Source organism: Protopterus annectens, chromosome 7.part0 (assembly GCF_019279795.1).
Source record: "Protopterus annectens isolate FY-2018-M chromosome 7.part0, PAN1.0, whole genome shotgun sequence".
NCBI lineage: Eukaryota > Metazoa > Chordata > Ceratodontiformes > Protopteridae > Protopterus > Protopterus annectens.
The window spans coordinates 1,395,280,041-1,395,301,492 of NC_056739.1; the positions used below are offsets into that span (position 1 = coordinate 1,395,280,041).

Below are 21,452 nucleotides of genomic sequence, written 5' to 3' on the forward strand. Positions count from 1 at the left end.
CCCTACCTACTTGGGACCTTAACTTCGTGTTGGAAAAACTAACACTGCCTCCCTTTGAACCAGCAGCATCTGCAGAACTACAGTTCCTGTCTTGGAAGACTGCTTTCCTTCTGGCCATAACCTCAGCAAGAAGAGTATCTGAGTTACAGGCCCTTATGGCAGTACAGCCATTTCTTATTTTTCATCAGGACAGAGTTTCATTGAGAACCAATCCTACATTTATGCCAAAGGTGGTATCCAGGGTTTCATTAAACCAAGCTATTCACTTGCCTACCTTCTTTCCAAATCCACAAAACAAAGGGGAGAAACTTCTGCACACCCTGGACATACACAGACAGTTGCGCTACTACTTGGACAGAACTAAAGGTTACAGAAAAACTGACCAGCTGTTGGTAGCATATGCTGCTGGAACACAAGGAAAAGCAATTTCCAAACAGTTTCAAAATGGATAGGGAATTGCATTCGTTTTTGTTACTCCTTTCATGGAAAAACTGTGCCAGCTAACATTAGACCTCATTCCACGAGAGCCACAGCCACCTCCACAGCCTTCTTAAGAGGAGTGGCTACCAAGGACATTTTAGAAGCTGCTACATGGAGCTCCGTGCATACATTTGCCAAGCATTACAATTTACCTTTATATTCCAGATCCAGAGCAGGCTTTGCTATGGCAGTCCTGCAGGGCATTTCAGCTACACCATCCTTTACATAGTTCCTCCACCCCCAGATTGGCTATGGTATTCTACCCGTATGTGATGACTGCAGATGCATCCTTGAAGGACATAGTACAGTTTTGTACCTACCATAAATGTAGATGTCCGATAGGTATGCATCCGCAGTCAGGTTTACCCTCCCTCCTTCCCCTCTGTGGTATTTCTTGGGTACTTATCCCTCTTATAGCTAGCTGGAGTGATCTATTATGGTGTATTTGTTGATGTCCTTCAAGGATGCATCTGCAGTCCTAACAAATGGGTTGTCCTGCCTCAGGCAGTCCTTCGGTCGGCTGGATTCCAAAGTCTGGGTCTGGCCTTGGCTGATGTCGCACTTCACCCGACGTCATAGCTGCAGTTAACCGGGTATAAAGGCATCAGCCGACGCCATTTTCCTCAGTCTTTCTTGCCGCATGGCGCCCGAAGCAGAAGCTGTTCGCAAGTGCCGGTCGGTCAGAACCAGAGATTGCGACTACCGAAGACTTCTAAAAAGCTAAGTACCCCATTGGGGACTCTTTCTTGCCTCAGCCGATGTCAGAAAAAGTGAATAACTGTTTAACTTGTGGGAAACGAATACCTCATAAAGATTTCCACTCTTACTGCCTACCTTGTTTAGGCCCAGACCACGACGTAGCAGCTTGTCTAGCCTGTGCTTCCTTCAACCGACGGACACTTAGACGTCGGTCGGAGTTTGCAGAGGAGTTTTTCGGCTCCACTTTTGCTTACAACATGCCGTCGGAGACTCCGACTTCACAATTAGCTAAAAAGCGTAAGGAAAAGGACCGACACTCGCGGTGCGCGGTTTCAGCCGAAACCGCGGTTAAGCCAACCGTGAGTGTCTCGGTTTCGGCTGAAACCGAGTCCGCGGTTCTTCCTTCGGCCGAAAGCATGCCTCCTACAACCGAGGCCTCATCCAGCATGGCTGAATCTGCTACTGATATTCCACCTGCTCTTACAGGTTCTCAGGATTTATCAGATACTATCCCTTTAGATATATCTACTCCTGCACGTGGAGCTGATAGGCCCCCTGCATCCATGTCAATTAAGGCTTTTACCAGGGCTAAAGCAGCCAAATCAACAAAGACCGTGCCTGCTAAAACCCCCTCTCACAGGCCTAGCTCTAGTACTCAAATGCTTAGTCTAGCAGAGGATCTCATTTCTTTGATCAGGGGATCCCAGCCTCACCCTGACCCGGCCTCTCACCCCCCTCCAGAGAAGAGGCCTAGAGCAGAGCCCCCTGAGCCAGTTTCTACAGATTACTCCTCTGATGATTCAGAAAATACAAACCCTCCAGAAGGCCCTTATTCTCCATATGAGGACTCTGATGCAGAAGACTCCATTCCTTCTGCCTCTCCTCCTGAGGAATTTTCTTTTGGGGAAACCTTGCATGCTATGAGAGAACAATTTCAATGGCAGGGCCAGGATTTTTCAGACTCTAGGAAAAGGCTTAGGACCTTTTTACATTTGCCACAGCATAGGCCTTTAGCCATTCCTCCAGTACTTACAGTTGTGGATGATGCATTTAATGATGCTTGTACTGCTCCTGACTCTCTTCCTCCGGCCCCTGCTAAGCCCGACAGATACTACAGGGTTCCGGACACACATTATCACTTGTATAAGGCTCCTATTGCAGATCCTGAAACTATTTCACAGGGCCCCAAAGCTGTAGCAGCTGCCTCTGCCAAAAACCCCCTCCCCTCTGAAAGGGAATCTAGGGCCTTAGAGAGATGGGGTAAAAAAGTTTATACTTCTGCTACTCTTTCGGCTAGGGCCTTAAACTGTCAATTCCACATGATTCAGTATCAGGAATTTATGTTAGATCAGTTAACTAAAAAACTGTCCTCGCCTGAACCTTTAGACTGAAAGTCCCTTCAGGAATTGGTACATAACATTCAGCAGGTCAGTAATCATTCCTTAAAATGTGGCTATGATGCACTGGAGGCTTCCTTTAGATCAGCTATGACTGGTACAGTGATCAGAAGGCATGCATGGTTAAAAGAGCAGTCCTTACCAGACCATGTAAAGTCAAAGCTCCTAGATGCTCCCATGGAAAAACACAGTTTGTTTGGCTCCCCTGCACAGCAAGTGTTGAAGAAGGTGGAAGAGAAAGCAAAATCTGTCCAGACAGTCAAGGATTTCTTACAGGTCCAGCCTCCGAGGTTTAGTAGGAACTGGCCTTCCAAGAATTGGTCCTTTCCAGACACCACCAGAGCACAGAGAGGCAGGAATAGGCGCCCAAGAGGCAGAGGTCAATCCAGAGGTGCCTACAGGGGACGTCAGTGGCAGCCTAACAACCAGAGAAGTACTGCCACAGATCCAGCCACTACCACTTCCACAGGACAATCACAGTGACTTGGCTCTGAAACCGCCTACCAGGGAACAACTAGAAGCACCCTTAGGCGGAAAGCTAGCCTTATTTTCAGTAAACTGGCATTACATTACAGGAGACAAATGGATTTTACAGACAATAGACAAAGGTTACAGGTTTCACTTCCATACTCTACCAAGGAAGAGAGGAATGCCAAACCTACCTCCAAATCAAAAGACAAACGCTCTAGAACAAATAGACCACTTACTAGGGATGAGAGCTATAGAAAAGGTACCGGCTATGGAACAAGGACAAGGATTTTACTCCAGACTTTTCCTGGTGCCAAGAAAGGAAAACCAATGGAGACCTATTCTCGACCTGTCCGCTCTGAACACATATCTCATTGTTCCAAAATTCAAGATGCTGACTCTACAGCAGCTTCTTCCCATGCTGGGCAAGGAGTCTTGGCTGGTAACTCTAGATCTCAAGGAGGCATACCTGCACGTCCCCATACGACCAAATTGCAGAAGATACCTCAGATTTCTTGCAGGATCAGAGCATTATCAATTCTCAGCATTGCCTTTTGGCTTATCTACTGTGCCCAGAGTATTCACGAAATGCCTGGCATCAGTAATTGCTCATTGCAGGCTTCAGGGAATTCAAATTTACCCATACCTGGACGACTGCCTGTTACAAGCGGACACCAAAAACAAATTAACAAAAGATTTGAGAAAGGTCATTCACCTATTGCAAGCCCTGGGATACACAGTCAACATAAAAAAGTCAAGGTTGATACCATCCCAAAGGATAACTTTCTTGGGTGCAGAACTGGACACATCAAACCAAATGGCATTCCTCACAGCAGAAAAGCAGAAGCACCTACCACTCTATTTCATGGCATTAACAACGCAGAACCAGCTTACAGCAAGGAAAGTCCTGCAAGCCCTGGGTTACATGGCATCCTGCATAATATTGATTCCACATGCCAGACTACATATGAGGAAGTTGCAATGGTACCTAAGGAATTTATGGTCTCAGCACAAGCACAGCCTAGAAACCCAAATTCCAATAATTCCATGCCTGAAGCAAGAATTCCGATGGTGGGCTCAGGCCTGTCAATTGAACAAAGGACTGCCCTTCCACAGCCCTCACCCAAGCCAGACTATCACCACGGACGCCTCAGACCTCGGTTGGGGGGCACACATGCTGGACAAGTGCATACAAGGCTTATGGACTCAAGACCAGCTGAGCCTACACATAAATCAAAAAGAGATGCTGGCAGTAAAACTGGCAATTCAGACATTCAGACCGTTTCTTCAACAGGGTCATTTACTGATAAGGACAGACAACACCACAGTTATGTGGTATATCAACAAACAGGGAGGCACACATTCATATCCTCTATGCCGGATGGCAATGGACCTCTGGAATGTGGCCCTGAACCTCAACATTCAGCTCCAGGCAATATTTGTGCCAGGAAAAGAAAATATACTAGCAGACATCTTAAGCAGAACTACCACGGATGCCCACGAATGGATGCTGCATCCAGACATCTTCAAATCCATTACAAGGAAATGGGGTCTACCAGAAATAGACTTATTCGCATCCCCACACAACCACCAATTGAAAAAATTCTGCACAAGGACATGCCACCCACTTGCTTGGAAGGTGGACTCCCTATCTTTCAGTTGGGAAAACCTGACAGCATATGCATTCCCACCTCTTCCTTTGATGCACAAGGTGCTACTGAAGATCAAAGAAGATCACCCAAGGATCATCCTGATAGCTCCAGACTGGCCGAGGCAGCATTGGTACCCACTACTGAGGAGTATGTCTCGGGAACACGCATGGCCTCTACCCCTAGTTCCTTTACTGCTAACACAGAACAACTTCAAAATCCTGCATCCAAACTTGAAAACACTGCAGCTAGCTGCTTGGAACATTGCATAAGACAAAATAACCCAGATTTATCTCAAAGGGTTAAAGACATTATCTTGGAGGCTCGCAGACCCTCAACAAGAAAAACTTATTCAGCAAAATGGAAAAGATATCTCATTTGGAGTGCAGCAAAAGGAGAAAATGTATCACTGGCAAACATAGCTAGCATCCTGGAATACTTAGCAGAGCTTTTCCACAATGGCCTGTCCTACTCCTCCATTAAGATTCATGCGTCAGCTATTTTAGCAGAATACAACATGGATCCTCCAGTCTTTTCTCATCCTCTAATCAGGCAGTTCCTGAGAGGAATTAAAAATGTAAAGCCACCAAGGAAGCCACCATTGCCTACATGGGACTTGAACTATGTGTTAGAAAAGTTGACACTTCCCCCTTTTGAACCAGCAGCAACAGCAGAATTACAGTACTTATCTTGGAAAACTGCTTTCCTGCTTGCAATCACTTCAGCAAGAAGGGTTTCTGAATTACAGGCATTAATGGCAGTACAGCCCTTCCTTATCTTCCATCAGGATAGAGTGTCCCTGAGAACTAATCCTACTTTTATGCCAAAGGTGGTCTCCAGGGTATCATTAAACCAAGCAATCCACCTACCTACATTCTTCCCCAACCCACAGAACAGGGGGGGAAAGACTACTACATACCTTGGATGTGCATAGGCAATTGCGCTACTACCTGGACAGAACCAAGAACAATAGGAAAACTGACCAGCTTCTGGTAGCATATGCAACAGGAATGGAAGGAAAAGCAATTTCAAAACAGACAATCTCAAAATGGATAGGAAATTGCATTAGATTTTGTTACTCTTATCATGGAAAGACAACTCCAGAAAACATCAGACCTCACTCCACAAGGGCTACAGCCACTACTACAGCTTTTTTACGAGGAGTGGCTACCAAAGACATTTTAGATGCTGCTACTTGGAGCTCCGTGCATACATTTGCCAAGCATTATAATCTACCTTTATACTCCAGATCCCGAGCAGGTTTTGCCACTGCTGTTTTGCAAGGGATCTTAACTACACCATAATCTTCTTAGTACCTCCTCCCCCAGTTTGGCTATGGTATTCTACCCATTTGTTAGGACTGCAGATGCATTCTTGAAGGACATAGTACAGTTTTGTACCTACCATAAATGTAGATGTCCGAGAGGTATGCATCTGCAGTCAGGATTACCCACCCTCCTTCCCTCTGTGGTACTCCTAGGGTATTTGCCCATCTTGTAGCTAGCTGGGGGAATCTATTATGGTGTATTTGTTTGTATATATGTATATACATGTTTATTTCTATTTGCTCTCTATTGTTTGGAAACATTTGCATTTATCCAAATTTAGCCTTCCTAGAGGGCACCTGGCATCTGGGGCAAGAAACACTGAGGAAAATGGCGTCGGCTGATGCCTTTATACCCGGTTAACTGCAGCTATGACGTCGGGTGAAGTGCGACATCAGCCGAGGCCAGACCCAGACTTTGGAATCCGGCCGACCGAAGGGCTGCCTGAGGCAGGACAACCCATTTGTTAGGACTGCAGATGCATACCTCTCGGACATCTACATTTATGGTAGGTACAAAACTGTACTTTATATTACTGTGCATGTTTGGATTTTTAAATGCATCTCTCCAAATTTAGCCTTCCTTAGAGGGCACCTGGCATCTGGGGCAAGAAAAACTGAGGACGATGGCGTCGGCTGATGCTTTTATACCCCAGGCGCTCTGACGTCGGGGAAAGTGCGACATCAGCCAACGCCGGACCCAGACTTTGGAATCCGGCCGACCGAAGGGCTGCCTGAGGCAGGACAACCCATATGTGATGACTGCAGATGCATACCTATCGGACATCTACATTTATGGTAGGTACAAAACTGTACTTTTATTGTTGTTGTTGTTGTGTCTTTCGGCTTTTCCTGGTTAGGGGTCGCCACAGCGGAACTCCGGTCCACTAATGATTGGCAGTAGATTTTTACGTGCCAAGTTGCCAGCCCTGATGCACAACCTTCAACGAAGGTACACCCATTCACGCATGTCTCCACACAGAAGACGCTCTAGCTGAGAATCAAACAGGACAACGTCTTACTGTGAGGCGACAACGCTACCGCAGCACCACTACCCATTTATTAATAAAGTAAATTTTAAGTTTTGTGTTTTGGATGAAGTTTTGGAAGCAGATAAAAAATTTGATGCAGAAGAAGAATTGAGTTGGAAGTAGTATGAATGGCAAGTAAAATTGAACGCTTGCCATCCACCTGGTTTGAATGACAGGAAGGAGTTCATTGCTTTCCTTAAAAAGAAAAAAATATGTCGTGACATCATAGATCATGTGTATTTTATGATTGTATTTTTTGTAACACATTATACAGTATGAAGAAGTCCTTGGTGGATGAAAGCACTTACTGTGGATGTGTTGAATTAAAAGTTTTGTCATCATTTTGTGGCTCTGGTTCGGTTTAAATTATTTTCATTAGTTGTTCTGGATTTTTTGTTTGTTTTTTCTTATATTCTTATAAAAGAGACATCTCAAGATTTTAACAATTAACTGCATTGTGCAAATACTCATACATTAAAGTCTATCTTTTATACCAGATTAATAGAAAGACAGTTTTGTTGGCTGCTGTGTACAATATGGATACTTTAAAGGGATTTTTTTTTTACAACCAAAAGTTACTTAACTGTGGATTGGGAGGGGAAATGTCACTGGTTGTATATGTGCACACATATATACACATACACACAGGAGGCATATAATCTTTCTCCATTATATGCACACACTCATATGTCTCTATACATACATATAAGATGTATGCTACATACATGTACTTCATAGATATATAGACAGTTAAAGCCCTTCTGGTTTCCCTTTCCTAATGTTTTAATGAAAGGGGATACAACACATGTATGCTGAAGTAAATTAAGCTGTATATTATAGTTGTGGCCACGATGGTGCAGTGGTTAGCATTGTCACCTCATAGCAAGAGGTTCTGCGGTTAGATCCTCGGCTGGGGTGCCCTCTGTGCGGAGTCTGCATGTCCTCCCTGTGGTCGCGTGGGTTTCCTCCGGGTGCTCCGGTTTCCTCCCACATCCAAAAGACATGCTGTAGGTGGATTGGACACTCTAAATTGGCCCTAGGCATTAGTGTGTGCATGTGTGTGCCTTCCATGGAAGCTTGGGCGCTGGGCTGGCACCTCGACACTGTAAATCTCCACTGCCAGTCATGAGCGGACAGATGATCCGCTGTGGCAACCCCTAACTGGGAAAAGCTGAAAGAAGAAGAACATTATAGTTGCCATCAGTGGTTACATTTTGTTTATAGACTAGAAAATGTTTATGCCCTCCACCTGTGTAAGGACTGACTCAAAGTCAGTGGAAAATGTTTCTTCCCATGGGACTGTGCACCAAATATACACTCTTTCCTGAAAGGATGTCACAAGAAAGCATAAAAGACATTCTTATAAACAGTATCATTGCACCTAGTTGATAGGGTTGCCATCTGTCTCACTTCCTGCAGAGAAGTCTTGATTAGGGCAGTTCTGTCCTTTTGTTTGTTGGTGGGGTCATGAAAATGGTAAATGTGTTGATACTTTACAAAAATTATAAGAACAAATATTTTCTGACTTTTCTCTAAATGTAACAGACATATTTGATAATGCATTTAAGCCATCTGACCTATATAAAGTAGTACAAACAACCAACATTTAAAGTTTTAACATTTCAGTACTGTGGTGTTGCTTATGTAAATTTATCAGAAGAGGCAGCAACTGCCTTTGAATTATTGACTGATCTAATTTCTTTGTTTTGCTATGAGAGGCATGGCTACATTGGAAGCAGCTGTGAATGACTGTCAGTTTTCTTTCTCTCTGCAATAAAGTAAGTGGAAAAACAGTTTCACACGTCTGTCTTTTTTATGGCAGTTGCTGAGCTCTTGACATCAGTGGGACTAACTACTCATATAAGATTGTCAGCAGTACCTGACAGGCTAAACTACACATTTCTCTGTCTGTGGTATGTCATGAAGGTGGAGAGAAATTCTTCTGCAAAGTATGAGAGACGTTAAGATTAAAAACAGTGGGTGAGTTTCTTTTGATTCCTAGTCAAGAAAATGAAAGTTTTATAAGGTTAGAGGCAGGTTTGTAGTACCTACACAAAACTGGAACCATATTGCAGGGAGAAAAGCATCCTAAGAGTTGAGTTAAACTATAGGAAAAGGTGGAGTTTTCCTTTGAAAAGTCTGGATTATGATGGTGTGTGAAGGCACTGATTTGGTCCAGTTTATTTCTGATGTTCTATGCATTGATGACGACACTAAAATATGTTTTATAGATTTGATTGGTTTGTCAGTAGTTTGGGTGAGGATCTGAATTCGAGCCAATGCTGACTCTTAAAAGAAGCATGTGTAAGATGGGATAAATTTGTACATTCATTTGTGTAAAGTGATGAACATTTTTGCGTGTCATTATTGGTGAGTGTTCTTGCATTTATATTAGTAAGGTTCATTTTTGTTCAGATGAGAGCTGAGAGTAAAGAAATGATGACTGAAGTTGGTAGTTGGTATTAGAGGCATATCTTTTTTGGTTTTGAAAAGTGTGAGTTGTAAGTCTGGATGGAGAAATAGAAGTAACCATGTAATTATAGGGAGAGGGAGTGTTATAAGTGAGTAGTTTGATAGGGGAAAGGAGGTAAGATATGTTTTGTGCGTTAAAAATGTGCTAATATATGGTATTAAATATGTGGAGAGATTTTGGTTGGATTTTTTATATGTAGATATTTTGTTGTATTGGGCATGTACGTGTGAGTTGAGAAGTAGTCAACAAGGCAGCAGTTTCTAAATGATGTTATCCTCTTACTTTAAAGTGTTAATTGTGGAGAATATGGTTGGAGATACGATGTAATAAATGTTCAAGTCCAAGGGGATAGGAGGGGAGTGACGTGGGAAAAAAATTGTGTATTTGTTGCATCTGGTACTTTCCAGCTTTCTTTTCTGTCTTGTTCACAGCTTGAAAATCTGCTTTCTTTCATCACTATCTTTATATGAACAATGCATTTTGTTACACAAGTGTAAACATCATCCAGGTATCTTTGTTTTTTTTACTTGTGTCCATGTCTGTGTACTGTTTTATGCTTAGTACTAACAGTCACTGCAGTGATCTTATACCACTGAATTTGCATATGGTGAAGCAGGCTTTTTTCAGTTAGTTTTTGACCATGTTTAACTTTTGTTATACAAAATGTGGAGTTCTTCATTCTGCTAGCTGTGTTAAAACAAGAATTAAAAGCAGTATAAGGTCAAAAGTGAAGTTGGAGCTACAGAAATCGAGACTAGTTTTAAAATATGAAATTGGACTCTGAAGATGTTATTACACACTTCAGCTGTGTAGTGTAGAAGCACAGAACTAAGATTAGCTGTCTTACATGAGCACACATTTTAATTGAATATACCTCAAAGTACAGTTACCCAGTTTAGGAAGATTCATAAAACAAAACTCATTGGGACTATATGTACAAACTGTCCGACGATCCTAATTGTGCTTCTGTTTATTTCACAGGTTATCCATTGTCCTGATGAGCTGGGAGAGGGTGTTCTGTACCTCACGTTGCTTCCATTGTTCGTTTTTCTTCCATCATGAGCATCTACAGATAGAAGCTACAAAATGAATGGTAATGTTAATATAAATATTGTATTCCTCTATCATTTTCTTACACCCATGTTAACTTATCAAACAGACACAAATGTATGACACTCAGAACATGTATTCTTATATAATTTTCCTAGCACTATGTTAAATTATCAAACACGCACACATGTACGAGACTCAGCATATCAGTTCCACAACAGTGGAACTGCAATACATTGAGTACAAACCCCCTTACTTCTGACGCATATTTTTTTTTTTTGAAGGGGATGCAAGCCCCACTGCATCCCCTACATCCCATGCTAATTATAATTACCATCTCCTAAATCGCACTACAACTGGGAAAAGGCAAAACCCCAATGTTCTTCATGTTTCACTGTTGCAGTCATTATGTTTGGGTAATCTGCTTGTAGGTTGCCCTCATTCGGCCTGATTAACAAAGTCTTGGGTCCTGCGTCGGTTGCTGTCCCTTCTTCCATGACGTCAGGTCGTCAGGGGTATAAAACATGCAGCCGATGTCATTACCTCAGTCTTTCTTGCCATGCGGTGCCCGAAGCAGAAGCAGTTCGCAAGTGCCAGTCGGCCGACTCCTGAAATTTTCGTTTTTGAGTTTCAGAACCAAAGTCTTCAACTTAAAGCTAAGTACCCCATTGGGGAAACCTTTCCTTGCTCCTTACCTATGCCAGTAAAAGTTAATAATTGCATTACTTGTGGAAAGCAAATACCTCATAACGATTTTCATACTTACTGTATTCCTTGCTTAGGCCCTGACCACGACTTACCTTGCTGTCGGTTTTGTGCTTTATTTAATCAGCGCACTATTCTTCGTCGGTATATTTTTGCCTCTAAATATTTCGGTTCTTGGTTTAATTATCCAGAAATGTCGTCGGTTAGCCATCCAACTACCGGGATTCCGAAAAAACGCAAAGATGAAGACAGAGACAGGCCACCGAGGTCCAAAACTGCCGACGCCAGTCGCCAGTTCGCTGGTACTCTGGTGCTTTTGCAGCCCCTGATACCCACTATTTCTGATACGCAGGCCTCTACTGAGACCCATTCGGAGTCCGGTATGCCATGAGATACTTCAACTATGGAACCCGTGGATGTCTCTACCTTGGATGGGTCCAGAGCCGCTGTGCAGGCACCAGCTTTTGAGGGTGTATTCAGGCCTACAGACTTGCATATTAAATCGACACCTCCTTCATTACTAAGGCCTAAACCTCGATCCATGTCTAAAAAAAACGATGTCCAGGCCACATGCTCAGGCCTCTTTGCCTAAAAAAATTATTAAAATGGCTGAAGATCTAATAACTCTAATCAGGGGTAGTCACCCCCCCCCCCAAAGAGGCTTAGGGCCGAGCTTGATTATGAATCTTGTGATCAGGATACTGTTTCTTCTGACTCTACTGATGACCTGGATTTGTCCATACCTAATTATGAGGATTCTGATGCAGAGGATTCTATTCCCTCTGCTTCCCCTCCTGAGGATTTTTCTTTTGGGGAAACTTTACATACTTTAAGGGAGCATTTCCACTGGGAAAGCCAGGAATTTTCTGATACAAAAAAGAGGCTTAGGGATTTCCTTCTTCTACCTCAGCATAGGCCTTTGGCTGTACCTCCTGTACTAGACATTGTTGATGTGTTCTCGGAATCCAGTTTGGCCCCTGATTCCCTGCCTCCTGCTCCTAGAAAACCTGACAGAGATACTACAGGGTTCCCAAGTCCCACAAGTTCCTTTTCAAAAATCCTGTTGCAGATCCAGAGACTATTTCTCAGGGGCCCAAGGGCATTAAGGCTTCTACTGCTAAAAATCTTACCCCTTCTGATTGAGACTCCAGGGCGCTGGATAGATGGGGTAAAAAGGTTTATACTTCTGCAACCTTGGTAATCAGAGCTTTAAACTGCCAATTTCATATGTTAAAATATCAACAACATATTACTGGACTGCTTAAACAGAAAATTATGTTGATTCCTGACTATGTGGAAAATAAAGATTTACAGGACGTAATGCATTCTGCTGAACAAGTTGGAAAACATACTTTACAATGTGGTTTTGATTCTTTAGAGGCCTCTTGCAGGGCTGCTGTTACTGGCTCTGTGCTTAGAATGCATGCTTGGCTTAAGGAGCAATCTTTGCCTGATCATGTTAAATGCTAAAATGTCGGATGCTCCTTTAAATCAGGACCGCCTGTTTGGCAACAAGGCTGAAGAAGTTCTTAAAAAGATGGAAGATACAGCTAAATCTATGCAAACTGTTAAAGATTTTTTACAAGTGCAACCTCCGAGATTTAGTAGGCACTGGCCTACTAAGAATTGGTCCTTTCCAGTTCCTCTCAAGCCAAACCCAGACACAGTAAAAACCCCAGGTTTCAGTCCCAGGGGACTCTCAGAACTAAGCAGTGGGGGGGCCTCCACTTCCAAATCAGGAAATAACAAGACACCCCCTATGGTAAACAGTCACAGTGACTTCCTTTTAAAATTCCCAAGCACTTATCTTTTGACCGCCCCTTTGGGGGGAAAGATTGCTCTTCATGCAAAGAACTGGGAACTCATAACCCAGGACAAATGGGTTTTAAATATAGTGTCCCAGGGATACAGATTTCATTTCCACACGATGCCAACACCAAATGGGTGGCCGGACCTGCCCCCAAATCAGTGGGCAGAGGCTCAAAAACAAGTACTGTCCCTCTTAAGCATGGTGGCTATTCAGCTGGTGCCAGAAGAGGAAAATGGACAAGGTTTCTACTCCATACTTTTCCTGGTACCCAGAAAAGACAAATCATGGCGTCCAATCCTGGACCTGTCTACTCTAAACACCTTTCCGGAGATTCCAAAATTCAAGATGCTGACTCTTCACCAATTACTTCCTATGCTACGCAAAGACACCTGGTTGGCAACACTAGATTTAAATGAAGCATACCTGCACATCACAATCAGGGACTCTTGCAGAAGATACCTACGCTTCAAAGCAGGCTACACACATTATCAGTTCTCTGCACTGCCCTTTGGCTTGTCCACTGCACCCAGGGTATTCACAAAGTGCCTGGCTCCAGTTATTGCATTTTGCAGGCAAAGAAGTATTCAAATATACCCATACTTGGACGATTGCCTAATTCAGGCAGAAAACCAGGGCCTACTTTTAAATCATCTGGCATTTGGAAAATGGTTCTAACTTGTCTGGGGTACACCATAAATGAAAAGAAATCACAACTGGTACCCTGTCAACAAACTACATTCCTGGGTGCAAGCTTGAATACAACTGCTCAGATGGCTTACCTCATTCCAGAAAAGCAAATTCATTTGGTAACCTACTTCAAACAAGTGGCCACAAAAACCCTGCTATCTGCAAGACAAATACTGCAAGCCTTGGGGTTCATGGCCTCCTGCATTCGTCTAATTCCATATGCAAGACTGCATATGAGGAAACTACAGTGGTGTCTAAAAAGTCTATGGAGTCAGTATTCTCACAGCCTGGAAACAGTGATTCCTATCATACTTTGCCTACGTCTGGAGTTCCTCTGGTGGGCAGAAGCCTGCCACCAAAACAAGGGACTACCATTCACACTACCCCCTGCTGCCCAAACCCTAACTACAGATGCATCAGACTATGCATGGGGGGGGGCTCACTTGGCAAAGCAAATGGAACCCAAATCAAATGCACTTGCATATCAATCAAAAAGAAATGTTAGCTGTACAGAATGCTCTGACAGCCTTCAAGGACTACATTCTTCCAGGAGATCTAATGGTGAAGATGGACAACACCACAGTTATGTGGTACATAAACAAGCAGGGGGGGGTACACATTCCTACCCCCTCTGCAGACTAGCCATGGCATTGTGGAACACAGCCTTTAGCTACCAAGTGCACCTACAAGCTCAATTCCTGCCAGGAAAATTGAATACACTGGCAGATGGACTAAGCAGAAACCTCATGGACCCAAGGATTTTCAACATGTTGACAAGCGAATGGGCGAGCCCAGACATAGATCTATTTGCCTCCCCCCAAAACCACCAGTTGGACAAGTTTTGCACAAGGACTCCCCACAAACAAACCTGGAAAGTGGATGCTCTGTCCTTCAGCTGAAAACAACTTTCAGTCTACGCCTTCCCCCCGCTGCCTCTGCTCTCCAAAGTACTACTAGAAGTCATACAGGACAAACCAAGGATGATCTTGATTGCTCCAGACTGGCTGCGCCAACACTGATACCCCCTCCTGCGCAGTGTGTTGCAGTTATCTCCATGGCATCTGCCTCAGACTCCTTCCCTGCTGTCTCAGCAGGAGAACCAAATTCTGCACCCTCAGCTTCCAACATTGAACCTTGCAGCCTGGCTAATCACTTAAATTCACCCCTATCATCCCTCAGCAGACCTGTGATGGATGTCATCTTAGAGGCAAGGAGACCTAGTACTAGAAAATGTTATGCTGAAAAATGGAAAGGATTCTGTGCCTGGAACCAATCTAAAGGGATGAGCACAGCGGCGCCAAATTTATCTCAGATTTTGCAATACTTAACTGAGATGCTTCACAAGGGCCTGTCCTTTTCTTCCATTAAAATCCATGCCTCAGCCATTTCAGCTCATTATAACACAGAGCCCTCATATCTTCTCTCATCCTCTGCTCAAGCAGTACCTCAGAAGGGCCAGAAACTTGAGACCACCCAGGAGAGCTCCAACCCCTGCCTGGGACCTTAACTTTGTATTGGAGAAACTCACTCAACCTCCTTTCGAGCCAGCTGCTACTGCAGACTTAAAATTGATTTCTTGGAAAACAGCTTTCCTTTTAGCAATCACTTCAGCTAGAAGGATATCTGAATTACAGGCTCTTATGGCAGTGGAGCCTTTCATCATCTTTCATGCGGACAGGGTGTCACTCAGGACCAATCCATACTTCATGCCCAAGGTGGTATCCATTGTGGCTCTTAATCAGTCCATTCATTTGCCAGCCTTCTTTCCCAATCCACAGAACAAAGGGGAACGGATTCTGCATTCCTTGGATGTGCACAGACAAGATTATATTTGGACAGGAATAAACCTTGAAGAAAATTGGAACAACTGCTGGTAGCATTTGCTGCAGGGGCAGAGGGGGGGGAGGCTGTTTCAAAACAGACCATTTCTAAATGCATTAATTTCTGCTATAAGCACCATGGAAAACCTATCCCACAGGGGATCAGATCTCACTCCACCAGGGCTGCATCTACTTTTGCAGCCTCTCAGTGGTGTTCCTACCAGGGACATCCTAGAAGCTGCTACTTGGAGTTCTGTACGTACTTTCACCAAGCATTATCATTTGCCAATTTTCTCTAAATCCAGAGCTGACTTTGCCACTGCTTTCTTGCAGGGCCTTATTTCTGGCCCTAACGATATATAAACTCCTCCTCCCAACCATAGGTTTGGGAATCTACCCAAATGTAATGACTGCAACAGTGAAACACGAAGAACATAGTACAGTTGTGTACACTTACCATAAATGTAGATGGTTGAGTGTATTCACTGTTGCAGTCCTGGTTACCCTCCCTCCAGCCCCCTAACTTTTTCTGGCTATACCTCTACTTTTTTTTGCTATGCTTAAAAGCATTTTTGGTGTATTTGCTTTTTGTTGGAGGTATACCTTTGTGTTTTTATGTTTATTTGCTCCCCATTGGGGGGGGGGGGGCACCTGACATCTGGGCAAGAAAAACTGAGGTAATGATGTCGACTGCATGTTTTATACCCCTGACGACCTGATGTCATGGAAGAAGGACAGCAACCGACGCAGGACCCAAGACTTTGTTAATCAGGCTGACTGAGGGCAACCTGCAAGCAGATTACCTAAATGTACTGACTGCAACAGTGAATACACTCGAGCATCTACATTTATGGTAAGTGTACATAACTGTACTTTCTCTGCAGTACCATGATCTTGGATAACCAGCTGCCACCATGTTTTGCTTTTTTACAGTTTTGTTGTTGTGGCATTGATGTTTTTAAATGTCAAGCATGTAAGCATTCATTAATGTAACACAGACACCATTTTCTTCCACAGACTTTCCATTAGGTGTGCCTGTGTAGCCAAGTGGAAACGGTTGTTCATCTTGGTACATATCCTTTCCTACCCCAACTGATAAGCATGCTTGTCTTTTTGATTTGGAACTTATTTATTCCTGTTAGTACTTCGGGTTAGTGAGATGAATTTATAATCTGTCTCTACTGTAGATGATGGATGGTTCTCAGTTTTCAAAACTGACCATTTCTAAGTGGATTGCCAGCTGATATATATAGATATACATGCATACACACACATGATAAATACATATGGGTATATTGCATTACATGTAAGAAACTTTTCACAAACTTTTCTGAACTCCAGCAGATTACCCAGAATGCCCTATTGGATGCTTAACAATCATCTTGCCTTAAATCCAAAAAAAAACTAAACTAGTAATTTTTACCCCTAAGAAAACCACTCCTCTAGATAAAAAACTATTCAGTATACAAGCCCAAGACAATACCACTATAGACGTTGTCCCACAGACTAAATTACTAGGCATTATTATACATGAAAACCTAAATGTTGACCTACACATAAACAGTAACATAAAAAAAAAAACACACCAAAAGATTGGCATGCTGTACAGGCACCAACACTTTCTTAGCCTCTCTACTAGACAAACCCTTGCAACTACATTTTTATTACCCTCTCTCCTTTGTGGTGCCCCGCTCCTCACTAATATCCAAAATTCTACAGAATCCAAACTTGATATGTGTTACAACAGAATAGCCAAATTTGCCACCAAGTCCAAATTCTCATCCCACCACTGTAACTCACTGAAACAATTAGGCTGGTTAGAACTTCCCCACCATCTCTCATTCACCCAGCTAACTACAGCACACAAAATAATCTACAGACCCACAGACTGTCCTGCTCTCTCAACTCTGCTTACCAAATACCAACCCAGCAGGCAACTAAGATCTGAAAATCATCTTCTTCTAAAAGTAGAAAAGCCCACCTTACCGGCTGGTCAACTGCTGTACTCCTTCACCATCGCCAAACTATGGAACTCACTTCCTCCTCCTATAAGAAGCACAGGCAGCATCACCACCTTCAAACAAATACTGAAAATTCATCTCAACTCTTCTGGCAATGTACCTGCTCTATAACCTAACCTCTTATTTCTCTTTCTATTATAACTAAATTCCTATGCTTTTTACTACTAGTGACTGATGATACTTTCTCCATATTTATTTATTTTTTTCTTTCATCACTTGTTGATACTGGTACAATAATGCTGATTAATTTATCTCTGTTTTTACCACTCTGAATTCATCTGGCAACCAACTAAATTCCTGCATTATATATATATATATATATATATATATATATATATATATATATATATATATATTCTGTATATGTTGCTGTAATCAAGCCAACTAAATTCGTGACTTGTGTATATATTACTGTGACCACTATGTGTAACATTGTTTTTACTTCTGTACCAGTTAATGTTTAATTTTTTTTCTGCATCTATGTTCTTGTCGGAGCTTTTCTTCCCGGGCCTCCACCAAAAATGGGCTCTTTTAGGCCCAGTGGACTTTCCTGGTAAACAAATGGAGTAAATAAGTAAAATATAATCACAAAACATTTACTTAATCTAAAAAAATGTTTAATATAAAACACAATTGAATCACCTGCCTTGTAAAATTTCAACAGCGAGTACTCCTCCAAAAGTTTTTTACCCTCTGTAGAGGGCAAGCTGCCCCTCATACCGCATTACTTAAATATGCTGTCTTCACTGTCATACAACTGCAGAGAAAGGATAAAACATTACACATATGGTAAACCACTGATAATGCACAAACTTGTCGGTGGGCATTAGCAAGGTATAAATGGTACACTAGACTAACTTGCCATTGAAGTCCTACTGTCCTATCCTTAAATTATACCAGCATTCATTCTCTGTAGCTTGCTGTACTTTTCTATTAAATATGATTAGACTAAATAACTTGCAGATTAAAATGTTAGATATTTTGAGTTTAATGATATATATGTATATATGTGTGTTTGTGTGTGTGTGTGTGTGTGTGTGTGTGTGTGTGTGTGTGTGTGTGTGTGTGTGTGTGTGTATATATATATATATATATATATATATATAAACAAACCAAAAAATCCAGCAGCAAGGAACAGCAATGCAGTATCAAAGTTTATTAAAAAGTAGCTCCAAACACAGACTGGTTTCAGGCTCCCTCCATGGGTAAAATAGCATGTGCCTACATTTTACCCACAGAGGAGGAGTTATTAAAACTGGTCTGGTGTTGTTTAGATCCGCTTTTTAATAAACTTTGGTACTTGTGGCCATGGTGTTGCAGCAGTTAGCGTTGTCACCCTGCAGCAAGAGGTTCTCCGGTTTGATTCTCCGCTAGGGTGCCTTCTGTGCGGAGTCTGCATATCCTCCCTGTGGTCACCTGGGTTTCCTCCGGGTGCTCCTGTTTCCTCCCACATTCCAAGGACAATGCAGTCGGTGGATTGGACACTCTAGACTGGCCATAGGTGAGAGTGTGTGTGCAAGTGAGTGATATGAATGAACTACCATAGCAGGGCTAGCCACCCGGCGGTGTAAACCTTGGCTTGAGATGATTGTCACTGCTGAAGTGACACCCCAACTCCATATGCAAAATGGGGAAAGGGGGTCGAGGATGGATGGACTGCATTTCTGGTCCTTGGCTGCTAGATTTTTTTTTTTGCTGAACTTTTTTGGATCCCTGCAGCCTGTTGTGACAGCCCTGTGCTGGACTGCTGTTTGTTTTGTGTGTGTATTTTTTTATGTGTATAGATATATATATATATATATATATATATATATATATATATATATACGTAAACACATACATAAATAGCCAAATAACCTTTTCTTGAGGCACAACACAACAATAAGAAGCTTGACCTTTTATTAAACGCACTTAACTAAAGAACAAAAACAGTAAAACATCCAGTAAGCACTTTCACATTCTCTCAAATGCTTCATCAGACTGTTAAAAAAGCTAAGCCATTTCTACATTTAAATACCTTTGCTGTTACTTCATCAACCAGTCATTATTGTTCCTTACTTGATGACATCAGTGCTTAATTGATTAAAAAATTTAACTAAAAAATTGCTGGCTGAAATTCATGTTCAAAACCTCTGTGATTCTTTATATTCAAAACAAATATTTAATTTATAATAGATGCTTCAACCTCATGCAGCTTAAAAACATACATACATATCTCAAACTATATGTTCCACTATTTAAAAAAACATATGCTTATGTATAAATGTATACTATAAAAATATAAAATATTGAGATTTACAGTCATGGATAAAATCCCCCTCTTTCTAATACAAATGTACCTTTGTTGTCTTTTTATTGTTGTAGCAGCTCAAAAGCCATATGTCTTTGCAATAGTGTAGCAACACTTATTTGGCCTCCCAACTGATATAATGAAAACCCTACTAATTTATACCTAAGGTTCCTTTGATCTGATGTTGTCGGTTTTCATTCTGTCCTCAACTGTTAGCCGTTGCTAAAGCTCATTGCAACCAAAAGCTCTGGAGCTGCTCCCTTACCCATAATGCACCAACTCCAAGTATCTCAGATCTCATTTGCAACTTTACGTGAAAGACGTGGTGAACATTACTCTTGAGCAGATAATTGTCTTAAGCTTGTGAATTTATATCCTTTCTTAACAAATCTTCTAATTTCTTAGGTTTCTTTAATCTCTTACCTTATTGCTTTAGCTTATTACTTTTTTTTTTACTGGTTAAAATATCTTTTTGTCCTATTTCTTCCTTTCATACATGCTGTACCTTTGAATACTGTTGTTCATATTCTTCCCCTTTTCTACACTTTAGTGTAGTTTCTTTATTACCATTGCTGGTAATGTCTGTATGTATTGTATCTTTTGAAAAAACTATATATCTATATAGCTATATACATATACATATATATATATATATATATATATATATATATATATGTAGATCTGCTTCAGTAGACCGAAAGTTCACTTACCCAAATTTCAGATAGCCGAGACGAAAAGGCTGACAACCGCAGAACACCGACATCCTGGAACACCGACTTCCCACTCCAGGTAGGTAACTGCTTAGCCATCCTGAAAAAATAATAAAACTGAAGGAAAGTAAATCCACCCATGGTGGGGAGCTGCGCCCCTCACACGTTCCTGAACTAAATATACCAAATCCAATATCGCACTACAGCAGGGGTAAGAGGCAAAGATCAACAGGGTGGCCAAGCAGTTACTTACCTGGAATGGGAAGTCGGTGTTGCTGTCTGTGCTCTGCAGATATCGGCTTTTTCGTCTCGGCTGTCTGAAAGTCGGGTAAGTGAACTTTTGGTCTACTGAAGTAGACCTATATATATATATATATATATATATATATATATAGATATAGATACATATATATGTATATATAGATATATAGCTAGATATATATAGATATGTCTGCTACCTTGTCATTTCTGGTTGTTTCCTGTTGTCTTTTGTTTTAAGGCTATGGCAGAGGAAGAGAAAGGCCCGGCTGGGTTCAAAAAAATGCCTCAAGTGTGGGCATAAAATACTGTTATCTGATGCCCACACTTTGTGTATACTGCCTTAGACCTCTTCATTTACAAGAGGACTACGCTGTTTGTCATGGGTTTAATCCCAGAGCCCTGGTTGAAAGCAAAAATAAATTGATTTTTAAACAGGTTGCTTCCTTCCTCTTTCGGAGAGGCTTTATCTGGAGCTATGTTACCTAAAAAATCAAAGAATTTTAAATCTCCTTCTTCGAGTCCTTCTACCTCTTCCTCCAAGGTATTGGAGCAGTCGAGAAAATACCTCAATCTGATC

The 21,452-nt window shown here is 42.0% G+C and overlaps 1 protein-coding gene across 2 annotated transcripts in view; it reads left to right on the top strand.

Moving 5' to 3' along the window:
• The window catches only part of ATXN7 (ataxin 7), a 1,461,623-nt gene that overhangs the window by 447,141 nt on the left and 993,030 nt on the right, over positions 1–21,452 (top strand). For both annotated transcript variants that reach the window (XM_044077985.1, XM_044077986.1), the window contains exon 4: positions 10,503–10,614. In XM_044077985.1, the coding sequence (XP_043933920.1) occupies positions 10,608–10,614 (7 nt within the window). In that variant the 5' untranslated portion in view covers positions 10,503–10,607. The remainder of the gene's footprint in view (positions 1–10,502; positions 10,615–21,452) is intronic.